We start from the raw sequence: 14228 nt of genomic DNA, 5'->3' as shown, positions 1-14228 counted from the left end.
TACTTTGAACTACTATGCATCATCTGCGCTCCTTTATTAAACTTCACTTGCATTTTCAGATGCCATTTCTCAAAAGAAGTGCCATTCGTATGATCCTTTAAGCGTCTCTCTGTAAGTGCTCAAATATTTTCTAATATCTGCATCTCTGTTCTCGCGATATGTAGGGGAAGACTTTCGCGCTTCGCACACGGCTTTGAACATTTCATTTTTTCCAGATTTCTTCAATAAATCTGATTTTTTTTTTCAGGAATTGAGTGATTTAAGACTAACTATTGAAATATATTGCCATAGATAGGTCAGATTCATTTAAAAGATTATGGAAAAAATACGACAGGTTCGAAGCCAGTGCGTGTGCGAAGCATCAAAGCCATTGTTCAAAGATATAAATTATGACCTCAATTCTGAGACCAAGATCAAGATCAAGAAAATTTCAAGATTTTGGTATTCTGAAATCAAAAAATCAAGATCAAGGTGTGAGATCTGTCAAATGTCTTGAAATCTTTAAATCGAAAATACAAACCGAGTGGATATCAAGATTTGCAATAACTGAAACCAAGATTTCAAGATTTCAAGACGTCAAATTTCTTGTTTTCTTGAAATAATTTCAAGAACCTCTCGGAGGTACTTGAAATTTTCAAGACACTAATAATTTGATAATGCAATACAATACAAAAGAGAATCGCTATGAAAAATACTGCATTTGGTCTTGTAGTTTAATAATAATTGTATATATTTCTAAATGTTCGTATATTGAAGTGGAACATCATCAGAAAACTTCCAAAAGGATCACATCCTGCATATCGCTCCTTGGAAATTACAAGGGGCCAACTCACTTTTTGGCGATTTTGAGGTTTTAATGCATTCAGACAGAGAATTTAATAAAATTTCAGATGATATGAATCATTAAATTTCGTAATTACAAAACTTTTTCAAAATTTTACTCTTCATGATTGCTTGCGCGTTTTTTTTTTAAGTCAAGGGGCACAAAATAGATTTATCGTTCAAATTTTTGTGAAACAAGGGACTAACTCAAGCAAGTTGATCCCTTGTCACTCTAATTTCTTGAAAATTTGCGCATAATTTAGAATGACAAAGAGCTAACTCATAAAAAACATATTTTAAAAGGTAAAAATATGTATGTTTCGATGTTTATAATAATGCTCATACAAATAGAAAAGAATTAAATTGTTTTTATTAACATACTTAATTGAGATAATTATTTATACAAAGTTGAATCTTTCATGCTGTCTCCTGAAAAAGGCTCATGTTGAATTGGCCCCTTGTAATATCAAAGGAGCGATAAGCATTTCAAGATTTAGCATATGTCACAAATTTGCTTTGTACTTTCTGTATTCCCGTTTATGGCCTCTCATTGATTCTTTAATACGTCTTATAATTCATTTTCCTAATTTATATGGCGAAATTTAAACAAATTGAAAAGAGAAATAGAGATATTTATCAGAAGTGACGTTTCGTTAAGTGTGGAAAATCTTGAAATCTTGGTTCTTAACTAAGACAATTTAATTTCCATAAATACTTCGTGTCAGAATATGAAATATTGATTTTGGAAATATTTGAAATCTTGAAATTTTTATCTTAATCTTAGTCTCAGAATTGAAGCCTATGTCTGCTAATCTATTTTGCTTTGCTTATTTGACTACAATTTTCTATCCTTCATGTTGATTCCTTTTTGAGTTCAAACAATAAAATTTAAAAGTTCGTATATCAAAATATTTCCCGCCAAATTCGATTTTAATTAATCAAATTTATAAAATATTGAATAAACTGTTGCAGGAATTCAGTGTGAATCCACGTTAAGTCTATGAAGTTTAAAGCAAAGAATAATGATTTTATTTTAATTTCATGAATTTTCTGTTTATAAAATATTCAATTAATTTATAATTTATAATTTCTATTAAACACAAAATTTTGAAAGGGAATTTAATGGAATTCACACGATATTGACGAAATAATATATTTATGTAAACGTTATTTTTTTACGTTTAATAGTTAATAAGCACCTATCAAAAACATAAAATCGAAAAATATAGGATAATGAAAAATACAGCATATTGGGTAGCTACAGTTAATGACTTCAACTCGATACCTCACATCGAGAATTGTTTTAAATATATCTCCCAGAATAATCGTCTATCAGTGAAAATTTTTAATTTTTCCCATACCATGGCCGATTGGGAGAAAAATCAATCAAAAACATGCCAGAAAAAAGAAACAAAAAAAAAGCCTAAAAGCCAGAGCGTGAGGTTTGGGAATAAATTATGATTTGAGCATTTAATCGGAAATGCGGTGGGCGGAAAAACAATTTTCACATATGGACAATCTGTTTCTCACCCCTTCCGTTCAGAAAAACCGTCAAAATGCATAAAGCCTCCCTGGCCGCATTCATTTACTTTTTGGGCAGTAGATAAATATTTATGTAAGCCTCTCCTCGTCAATTCCAATGAATTCAATATACTTGTGCTCTGAACGCTAAATTGCATAATGTGGAAGCATTATTAGGGGTAGGGGGGTGTATGGGGTAAGGGGGAGGGGGTGATATTGTGTTGTAAAACATAGGAGAGGCATGCTCAAATGTTTATTTCTATAAAATAGAATCCCCCAGATGAGTGGGCAAATTTCACTTATTCATATCGCAAAAGACAAAACCACAAATTTGACAAAATATCCAGGCACAAACTTCCGCCAGTTATTTCAACATTTGTTGGTTTCACTGTATATTTACAAATTTCCGGTCCAGATTCTATATTTATGAACTTTTGCCTATTCCGCTTCAATTTTGAATTACTAATGAAAATCCTAAATCGTTCTCTAATGATTTGGATCTTAATTCAAAGACACTCTTGCAAACTTCCATCATTTCCCAAATTCCAATTCAATTGCCATCGAGAGCTCAATAAGGATTTTATTAGAAACGTGCATTATCAATTTAGGAAATGAACTCTTGACATATTCGAAAGATGGGACACTTTTCAACTCCCCAGTCTGTGAAATGAAGGAAAATGTCGGATAATTTCACATTCAATTTAACAGAAAAAAAATAAACTCTCTGAAACTGCCATTTTCCTTCATTGATCTTATTAATTTTTTTTAGTAAAAACGGTAAATGTAATAATTCATTTAATAAATTAAATTTATTAACTCACATGAAGAAAGTATCCAAACTACTTTTATTGAGGAACTGACAAAAAGCAACACTGAACGAATGAATGGGAGTACATTAAAATTTAGCAATAAGAAATGAAAACTGTTAAATTAAAAGCTTTCTCAAAGTGTAAATGTAGAGTTTTTCAAATCTAAGCACATAAATTAGACATTTTTTAATTTAATTTTTTTTTACAGTCAGTATATAATTTTCTATTGCTTATTTGTTATTTTCTATAAAAACAAAAATCACATATCGAAGTTCGGAAACCGCTATTCCTTACGCCCCAAATAGACTCGAGCTTGTCCTCGAGAATATTGGACTTGTATAATTTGGCAACAAAGATTTTTCCCAAACTCTTATACACTGTGAGAGAACTAAAGACTTAGCATCATCGATAAGAAGTCCTTTGCATAAATTTCCCTTATCTTATCCTTTACTACGGGGATCTCAGTGGCGCAATAGGCAAGACCGTTGGCTCTTATACGGATAGATCCCCGGCTTCACTCACAGTTGGGATTTCGAGTCCCGCCCGCTGCAAAGGTCTGAATGTCTAGAAAAGATATTTTCACTGCGATATAACGTAATAAAAAATGCACCGCTTTGCCCAAAAACTCCGGAAGCATGGAAAAAGCATGCGCATTGCGAGGAAGGCGCTCCGGAGCGATCTACGATCTGAGTTTTTTTACTCAATCAAAGATTTCGCTGTAATCAGTAAAATATTTTGCTGCTTTTTGCTGTAAAACTTGTCGTCTAAAATGCATGATGAAATTTACTGTGGTAATGAATGTTTCTGTGATAATATTTTAAAAAACCATCGCGTTTTATTCCTAAAATGATACTAACGTATTAAACAAAAAATCACACAGAAATTATGATATTATATCAATTTTTATTAAAATCTGCACAGAATCCGAGTAATAACGATCTAAATTGCTAAACGTTTCATTCGAAAGCTGTGAGGATTTTATATTCAATTTTTACCCTTTTGTACTGAAACTGTGCGCTCTTTATTTGCAGTTTTAACATTTTCGTGTTGAAGCTATGAGTGTATTACATACAAGTGAAATCAGTTTAAGCTTAAGTTGTGCTAAATTTTGTTCATGGCTTTCCCAAGAATGTGTTATTGATATTCCTCGAAAGCAATATCGGCAATATCAATATTAGTATTGCTTACAGGAAATGTTTAAAAAATTCAAAAATGCCTAATTTTCATTTTTTACATTTTACGTACTTTTTACATTTTTACATATTTTTTACATATTTTTTATATTTCTACATATTTTTTACATGTAAAATGTAAAAAATATTTTTTACTATGTAAATGCACAACCCTGACGGAGTTTCTTGAAGACGGTAAAATGTTGAATCTGTTGGTTTGTCCCTAACATCCCCGATCCGTGGCACCGTGTGACAAGAAATGGAATGTTGGGCAAATGGTTTCTTTGTTAGATACAGTAGACTCTCGCTAATTCGGCTCTTTTAAGATCGGGCTACTTTTTAATTCGGGCAGCAGTTAAATTTGAAAAAAGTTCACTAAACCACTGGAATTGCCCGGAAATTTATAATGTTACGCGAGCATAAATGAACGTAATACTTAATAAGAGCAAACTGACACTTAAATCTGCCGATTTTTCGCTAAAATCGTGCATATCTGTCGATTTTTGTTCAATAAAATGGCATGTTCAACATGCCGAGCTATCAATTTCTGGCCAAATTAGTTCCAGTCTGTCGATTGTTACCATCACATCGGCACAATTTTGCCGATCGCCGCTCACCGTTCACTCTGAGAGCCACTTATTCTTCCCTTGGTTCAAATCGGTTCTGAACCGGTAATCGATAAATGATGAAAAAGTATTTTATAGCATCCAAGTCACGACGATTTAGAGCACTTGGCCAAACCTGGGATGCTTTGCCACCCCTTTTGCTAATCGACATCAATAAATATTTATAAAAAAATACTTTTATATATATAGTAAAGAGAGGTAATCCGGATACTTTTCATAGAGTGCGACTTTAATGCTTGTTTTTGGACTGATGAAATATTTTTTTCGCCATTCCAAATCAATAGAATTATTCTTTGTTTAATTTAGAATCATAATAGAAATAGAATTTTAGCAATAATATTGATGAAAATTAATAAAATTACGATAATATTAATATATGCGCAAGAATGTTACTGCGACGCTTTTATGTAACTCCGTTGAATTCGATCAAACTCGGATGCTCATTTTAAGGCAAAGTTTAATGCATAAAAGTGAGAAGATATTATTTCAAAAACATTTTTTTAGAGTTTTATTCCATCAATTCATTTCATTAATTTATTATTTAATTATATATATTTTTATTTATTTTAAGATTGCACTCAATTCTTTGATTTTTCCTCGGTTTTCTTGGCTGACTTCCTCCCACGTTTTTTCTTTTCAGCTTCAATTGGCATTTGAGCCTTTTCCTTTACCATGTTTTTCTCCTTTAGTTTTATCTCCTTTTCTTCTGCCCTTATTTTTTTGTTCCTCTCTCTGGTCAACTTCCGTTCAGCAATTTCTTTCTTTTTTTGTAAATCCTGCCTCAATTTTTCCTCCTGTTCCGCGATAATTTCCTCGGAAGATACAATATACTGGTGTTTGACATTGCTGGCTTTGACCCTCTTCTTCTGACGACGTTTTGGAATTTCTCCTGGCCAGAAATAGCATTGTTTTAGTGTGTCGAAGATCGGTTGAGTCTCAGAAGTTGCAGAGAGTTGGTTTCCAGAGATGACTGGATCATTTGAAGGATTATTGTCGGTGGCCTGATCGTGCTGGTTATTGATAATGGACTCCTCTGAATGTTGGAAAACAATTTTCGGGAAATAAAGACCAGCATAGAAAAGTGGCCCATCCATCCAGCCACTTTGTGGTGACGTTCCCATTTTCCATCCTTCTGCGTTGTGAATGGCAATTTTTGGAGTAATGTCAGTTTTATGAACAGCCATTGGAGGAGCAAGTTCGCCAGTAGCTGACACCCTGAGGAGTACTGTGATACATTGCTTCGGTCCTGAATTTTTAAGAGATGGAACTACACGTGAACCTCTCCTGGACAGGACATTTCCATCTTCCGGTGTCAAAAAGAAGGCACTTTCGTTGCAATTAAAAACACGGTCTGGTGAAATGCTCAGAAGGTTGTGTTCTGTGAAATATTTAAGACAATTCTGAAACCATTCCGTGAGGTCTTCAGCAGTAACAGTAGCTCTTTCCAATGAGAAGGATTTTGGCTTGCGCATGCTGAGCTCTGGATGACGCTTAAGAAAATTCCTGAACAAAACGTCTCCGGGTCTTCCAGCTGTAAAATGGTTTGGAATTTTGTAGACCTCACAGATGAGTTTAACGCTGTCCAGAACTTGTTCCTTCCCGATGGGATGCCAGCCATCCGCACATCCCAGGATCCATTTGACAAGTTCTTTTTCCTGTTCTTTTGATAGCGTTGTTGGCCTGCCATTGGGGCACTCCTCTGGGTATTTGCCAGTCAATTTGTTGTGCAGTGTTGTTCTTGGGACATTAAATGTTTTGGATGCATATGCTATGGTAGAACCATCTCGTACACACTGCAAGGCATTCCTAAGACCTTCCTTAGAGTAGGGCTTGTCCTTATAGGTCTTTTCTTTTGTTCCCTTTGGCATCTGAAACAGAAAAAGAGTCCTGAACAATGCAAATTCTGAACCAAAACATTGACTTTCACCGCATCCGACATGCATCGAAATGTAAACATTCACAAAAATCACTTATTTCTGTATGAATTATTAATATATTATCAATAAACTCTTACTCACCTTGTAGATCAATAACTACACTAACTTTTATTAATAATTTTGATTGCAAATAATGTTTTATTATATAGAAAAAACACTAAACTTTTTCCAGCGACGAGCTGTCAACAGCAAAATTTTCTCAGAAATTAAATTTTTAGTACACAACCCAGCTGACCCGAGCTTAAAAAATATTTCTCTTACCCACTTATTAAACCGATAAAAATATAATTTTTGGTTTTTCTTAAAGTAGAATAGTTATATTATGATACTTCAGTAATTAATTACAGAAATAAAAATATAAATTATATTTTAAGTGGATGTATCCGAGTTAAATCGGTCGCGGCATCCGAGTTTTGCAATCGTCGGAGTTACATGGCCTTACTATATCACATCTGCAACAAGAGACAACTGAGTGACATTCTGATAAACTGTCGATTTGATTTAAATAATTTGGATTAAAATGCGATACACACTGAGCAGTCAAAGAAGAGAATACATACATACTACACACTTAATAATATTTATAAAAATTTCCCACCCATTTTTTTAAATGTTATATTATAAATACTTTTTTTATTTCTTGTGCAAATATATAATAATATTCTGCATTGCTGCTGTCATTACCAAAATATTTGGTAGTTTGTTTTCCAAATGTTGTCCTAAATAATACAAATGAACCATGAACGTTTAGTAAATTATTTTGCAAATTCATAGCATAGATTTGCAATTTTGTCACTCTTTCATAAATATTTGCAGAAATATTAAACACGATTTATTAGGTAAAATGTGAAATAGGTCTCACAGAGTTTATAGTTTGTGTAGGTATCAAAGAGCATACACAGAACATTTAAATACTTTAGAATAGAACTTTAAAAAAGGGGTTCCCAATTAAATGTGGTAGCTTATACATTAAAATTAGCTCAATTTAGCAAAGAAATCAGAGCAAAAAATAATTCTGAGACACAATAATTAAGTGTTTGGAATTTAAATTACAATAAAAATGTTTTAATCGACTAGTTTTCACTTTTCTATTGATTGTATAATAATTGTTGAGTAATTGTTTATATTTTTCTCAAGATTGACATTGCTTCTTTGCCTTCATTCATTTCTTAGAAAATCTCTAAAAGAGTAAAAAAATAAATAAAAGCAATAAAAGAAATTTTGTTGAATGAGAAAAAATAATCAACTGAGAAAGAGATGAATTATCTATAGCAAAAGAGAGCTCAAATTAAACTATTCAGAGAGCGTTTCATTTTCTTATTCATTTGGAGAGGGTGCAGTGGAAAAAGCTTAATGTTTTTTCGCGTGCTTTTACAATCAACTTTAGAAGTATAGCAAGTTTTCTCCTCACACTTTTGAACAAAGTGCTTAAACAGCGAGAAAATTATGTTGATTTTGTTGTTTATTTTTGCAATTTATTGCATTATAAGCTTGCACAAAGGCAATGAATGGTCTCAATTTAACAAAAGACAGCATGATTTTCAGTGGTTTAATCTCTACCATTTCGTGTTGGGGAAAATTCCGTGAAAATACTTAATGAGTATGGTTTTGTTACGTTTCTATCCCATCTCTAAACTATAAACTAACATGTAATGGGATACGATGGTGAGAAAAAGATGGGTGAGGATTCTGGAGAAAAGAGGTTTGATAAAATGTAAGAGAATGAGAACCAAAATATTCAACTCAATTTTCCTCAGTTGGTCTCGAATGTGGTATGTAAAAGTTAAATTAGTTTGTCAACTTGCCACCGTAATTCCTCTCAGTAAAGAAGGTTTTCCAGAGGATTTTCCAATGTTGAAATTTCCGTCAGATATGTACCAATTGAAAAAAATCCTCAAATCATCCGGTACCTCCTATGCCTTAAATTATTTAATTATATTGTGCCTAAAAACTGTAGAGTAAGTGTGCCAAATTTCGGTATAGTTGCATGCAAGCGCCAAAGTCTCAAGTTTGAAATGTAATATCTTTAATAGAAATTGATTTTTTTATTCCTTCTACTTATGGAGTGTTCCTTAGAACCTTGTAGATAGTTTATTGTCTTTATTTACTCTAAAAATCATTTTTAATACATTTTAAAATGAATAAAAATATAGACATAGCCGTGGTGCTCTATTTCGGCCACATTCATTCTCATAGTTCCTTGCCCTTTAGGAATTCTTCCAAAATCTTTTCACGTCATCTCGTTTGTCGAAGCTACATTTTTTTGTTATTCTTTTGCATTGTATAATCTCTAAAGTATGTAAAAACTAAAAATTCATGGAAATTCGAGGAACAAGAACGGTGGCCGAAATTGAAAGCTGGCCGGAATTTGGCACACTTACCCTAATGCTTTCTATATTTATTTCAGTGTAAAATCTGCATAATTGCCTACGGAAAGCTTCGACTTCTTTAGCATAAGCCGATCCTTTAATCTAGATGTGGGAATAATCGCTGCATTTCTGGAGATTTTATACATCAAAATTCATCTTTTAATTAAAGACTCTTTTCACTCAGAATGCTCAGAACTGTTGCTTGTGCTTCATTTAATGCATAGCAAAAGCTGAAACATTTCGCTATACATTCACAGAATATTCAAAAAACAGAAAATTCTCTTTAATTGCTATAATTAAAAAACAATTGAGCCTAATGAAATGCCTTCCTGTGACATCATTCACCGCGAAGACTAACGTGTAAGAAAATCGAAAATCGTCAACGTCAATCCAAATCCTTTTCAAATTGAGACACATTCAATAATTTGAAGTGGAAGTGAAGACGACGAATATTTTATCAGTACCTCCGAGGATCTAGATTAAAATTACATCCCCTAAATACCACCTTTCCAGCAACATTTTCCAACGACATTTCGAGAAATAACATAACATCATTTTAATTGGTGTTGACTGAAATGGTTTATAAAAAAAACGAGAAAATGCCACATGGAATTAATTCCTTTTTTTTTGCTCAAAATTGAATTGACGATTTTCATTATTTTTTGCACCTCTACCACTAGAAAAATACCACAAAAATAAGAGGGATTTTCAGTCTTGTGCCCTTTGGCTGTTCATTCCTGCCCTTCATGTCAATTTCAGCATCAAAAATACAAAAGTTAGAAAATGCAATTGAGAAATAAATGCAACTTGGCAGTTTTGTTACATACTGCTGAAAACTCTGCACATTTCTCTAGTTTCAAGCTAAGCCATAGAATTATAGGACCAAATTTAAACATAATCTAGTTTTTAGATTAAAACATTTGTAAAAGGGGTGACAAAGCCTCTCAGGCTTTTCGATGTGCTCGAACTCGTGACTTTTAGATGCTTCACCTTATACGGGCTTCAGACCTAAGGCTTAGCCATATGGCTTAACTTCTATAATTTCCTATTAATCAAGATTTTTTGGAAAATTATTACTTAAGATTGGTCAACATGGGCAAGTGATCCATTAAATTTTGAAAAACCAATAAAATTGGTTGCTATTTCGAATTTCGAGACAATCGGGAACTGGACCTAACCCTAGTTATGAAGCCGGCCTTAGGGATACTACAATTAACCCTCTAAGATCGTCGTAAGACGGTCTTCACAAAAATCACATTTACTGCAATTACAAAGTTTTATTTATTTTAAAAGCGCTATAGTGTCCTCGATAATAGTCTTACTAACATCTTTTGAAAGTCTGAACTCATTTTGACTCTTCGTTTAGTTGCTATCCACAGTTTTGTGTGACAGGTCAGACATAAAGCAACAAAAAATATTTGTGTAAAAAAAACTCATTTCCAATTTCAAGAAAAATATCGATTTAAAGTTATCTGACTAAAAGGGCCTCGAGTGGGTCAGTGGATAGAGTAGTAGCTCTATGACTGCGAGGTCTGGGGTTCAAAGCTGAGCAGCAGCAGAAAAAGATTTCTCATGCCATATCGGCTTTGAATTCGTCCAGTGAATGAATGAATAGTAATGTCAATGGTGCATATTGGCAAAAAAGTGAACCGCCTAAACAATAGAGGCTGGTATGAGAACGAGTTTCGACATGAAAGCGGTACTTCAGTCGATACAAATATTCGCTGTCACTGATCCCAAACACACACCGAGAAGGGATGCTGTGATATAGTAGCGGCACTGACTGCTCACAGAGCTGTGATATTGAGCGGCTACCCGTATCGGGGGATAAGATAGAATAGGAGTGGGGAAGCATAAGGGGCCCAATTGGTGGCCTGGATGCATCGGAATATCCGAAATGGAGAACTGACCCCTGGCAAAATCTTAATCTTATCTGACTAAAATAAATTTATTTTTTACTGAAAGATATGTCGTTCTTACTTTGTGATTTTATTTTAAAAAAATTGAAAAAAATAAAAATGTGAATTTTAGAAGAAAAAAGAGTTTCAAAAAATTTTTATATTTTCTCACCTAGCGCCTAAACTAAGAGATATAATGAAGAATGGATGTTTTTTTTAACATTATTGGATCACAATTATCCTAGAAAACATTTTCTTACAACATTTTTTCGCATAATAAATAAAATACGGTTAGAGGGTAAAATTTCGTATAAAAATTGGTGTTCAGTTATCCATTACCGGTTTATAAACTATTGGAATCGATTCAGGCTTGTCAAGAATTTCAATACCTTTCCAATGAGCCCATTAGGTCGAGATATACAGCCTCTAGAGCCATTTTACCTTTTAAAAACCGTTACTAGGAACGATTCAAATGTATTTTCGTCTAACAAGAACGAAATGTCCGCCTGGGTATTTTCTAAAATATATCCAAAAAAGAAAAAAATAATAGTACGATACGTTTTCGAGCACAAAAAAACATGGTTTTGGAGGGGTAGGAGAGGTGGTCGGAAAATCACGGGAATATTAACGGTCCCAAGTATCTATCTCTAACCGTTTGGTCTCTAGGTGGGCTAACGGGCGGACGGACAAACCACGTTACGTCAAAAAATACGAAACTTCAGATTTCTAAAATTCTACCAAAATATAACTCCTTAAAAGGTAAGTAATCGAAATACGCAACTCAAAATCCAGGGATTATATTTACTTCCCTCTCCGTGGAGTTCGAGCAGAATAAAATCAATTTGGTCATTTTGGAACTTTTGAAAATGTGAAATAAATCCCAATTTTAGTCTCCATAAACGAAAAACACAGAATATTTTGTTTTCCCTAAAACTAATTTATTAGTAATAGCTCGTTTATCTTTTCAATTTAGTGGAGTTAAATTTAACGAAAATTTGCCTATTATTTTTTTAAAGGAACATCAGACGGAATTGTTTCCTTCTGTCAAATCAAAATTCAAGTTGATATTTCAATTTTGATTTAATACAAAGGCATAATATCTGACTTCAGTTTGAAGGAAAGTAAGAAGTAAAATCTTAATCGATTGAATTTTACTGAATTAAAAAGGTATAGGGGCATTGTAGGTAAATAATTTAAACTATGACTGATTTTTATCGAATCAAAATCTTTTTTCGTGCCAAATTTGCTATTTTAACGGAGGGAATTAAGTAAAATCTATATTTTACCACTCACAATCGATTTTACATCGACTAGAATAGATTTTTATAAAACACAATGGTTACTAATCTGATTTTTTATTTATGGAACATTTTTTCTTCTTTTTACAATATATACCAAAATATTGGCTTTAAATATTTTTTATTTTGATAAATTTAAAGATTATTTCAGGGTAAGTGAAAATATATAATTTTGTATTGAAAATTAACTTACTTTGTTTTTCAAATTTTCGTGTACATTTTTATTATCGGAAATAGTTATCTAACGTGATACCCTGTTTGCACTGTATTTAACCGAAAAGTCTCTAGTGTATAGAGGACAATCAGATCTACCACTCACGATTTTTTTTTGTTAGTTATGACTTCCGTAATGGAAAATTGGGACTTTCGAGTGAGGGCTTTGTACTTTGGATCGCGCAGTCAAAATAAATGACAGGAAGAGTTCTGAAGTAGTGAGCAGGGTATTCTGAAATTTTTCAAAAGAAACAGTGGATGTTCCAACAAGACATAGGAGACAAGAACGTCTAAAACAGACTAGTCTATTGATGAATTGAGGGTACCTTTCTGAATCTGAATGGATAGAATCTAGTTCCGTGCGAGCTGTCGATATGTTCATAATGAAAATTTTAAATAAATTTATGAATTATCAATTAAATTTATCAATTAAACACCTCTAAGAACCCTTGAAATATATCACTTTTGACCCTTCATGGCTTAACGTAGTTATAATCAAACTAATAGGCTAATTTTCCATCAGTTTCAGATTAACTAAGCCATTTCGACTTAAATCGAGAGACGCCTTAGTCAGAAACAGATAGAAACTTAATCTAAATAATGTTGATTATAATTACGTTAAGACATCTCTCGGCTTAACTCGTGATTGTGTCCAAAGCCTTATAACCGTGAATTTTTTCTTTTTTTAATATTTTATCCATTTTTTAATAAAACAATGCCGTGAAGAAATATTCCTAAACAATTTAAACGAATTGTTGATAAAAGGATAATAAATAGGATTCGTTTGATAAATTGCATGACTCAATACCGTTGAAGTAATAACGATTTTTGCGTCTATTATACGTTAATCCTCAAAATACATTAGAAAGATAGTATCCTCAACTTTCCAAGACTTTTTAAATATGAGACTTTAAATTGTGCTCGATATACTTTCTTCACTCTATCTAAATGGCTATTAACTCTGTGTTGTAGATGCGTTCAAAAGTTATGTATCATAGCGTGACTTTAGCTGTTTAGCAGGTTTCCAGTGCAACAATTTAGCGCTGAAGAAGCTGCTGGAAAGTTTTTCTGGATGCGGAAGAGCAATAACCCCCTCAAAGTGCAGATGCTACTGAAGTTTGTTATCGTCCGGTGAGAAAGCTCGGGGTTGGGGCAACAGTCTTAAATTTCACGCGTAGCGGCCGGAAGTTGTGGAAGAAAATAGCTGGAGGATGATATTTGAGTGAAGGGAGCATTTGAAGAATAACAAAATATCCCTCTGTGCACCCTAAGAGGTCTCCAAGACATTCCCAGTAGCATCCACATTCTCTATGGCAACGACTATGGGAAAGGTGTTTGGGTGGAAATTCCATAATCTTGTCATCATCAGAGATTTTCAGTCACAATTCCATACGGAAAATAGCTCAATGAAATTCATCCCTTGGGGGTAGATTTATTGAAACTACTCGGTGAAATTGGTATCAATTGGGCTGTATTTGAGGTCGGGTCACACAGAGTTTGCTGAAACTCAACTTCATTTCAAATCCCTGTAAAGTCTCCTCTTTGTACTCAGATTTCATATTT

The 14228-nt window shown here is 33.2% G+C and overlaps 2 protein-coding genes across 4 annotated transcripts in view; both read right to left on the bottom strand.

The window, feature by feature from the left end:
- Positions 1-14228, bottom strand: part of LOC129807711 (carbonic anhydrase-related protein 10) — a 196858-nt gene that overhangs the window by 157515 nt on the left and 25115 nt on the right. The gene's annotated exons all lie outside the window — the stretch shown is intronic.
- LOC129807710 (uncharacterized) lies at positions 5422-7328 on the bottom strand. Its single transcript, XM_055857159.1, has 2 exons — positions 6969-7328; positions 5422-6818 (listed from the first exon to the last, which is right to left on the bottom strand). Exon 2 carries the CDS (start codon positions 6816-6818, stop codon positions 5529-5531), a length of 1290 nt encoding a protein of 429 aa, XP_055713134.1. The 5' UTR covers positions 6969-7328; the 3' UTR covers positions 5422-5528.

Source organism: Phlebotomus papatasi, chromosome 3 (genome assembly GCF_024763615.1).
Source record: "Phlebotomus papatasi isolate M1 chromosome 3, Ppap_2.1, whole genome shotgun sequence".
Lineage (NCBI taxonomy): Eukaryota > Metazoa > Arthropoda > Insecta > Diptera > Psychodidae > Phlebotomus > Phlebotomus papatasi.
Note: the sequence above shows the minus strand (reverse complement) of the source record. Positions and strands in the feature narration are given on the sequence as shown.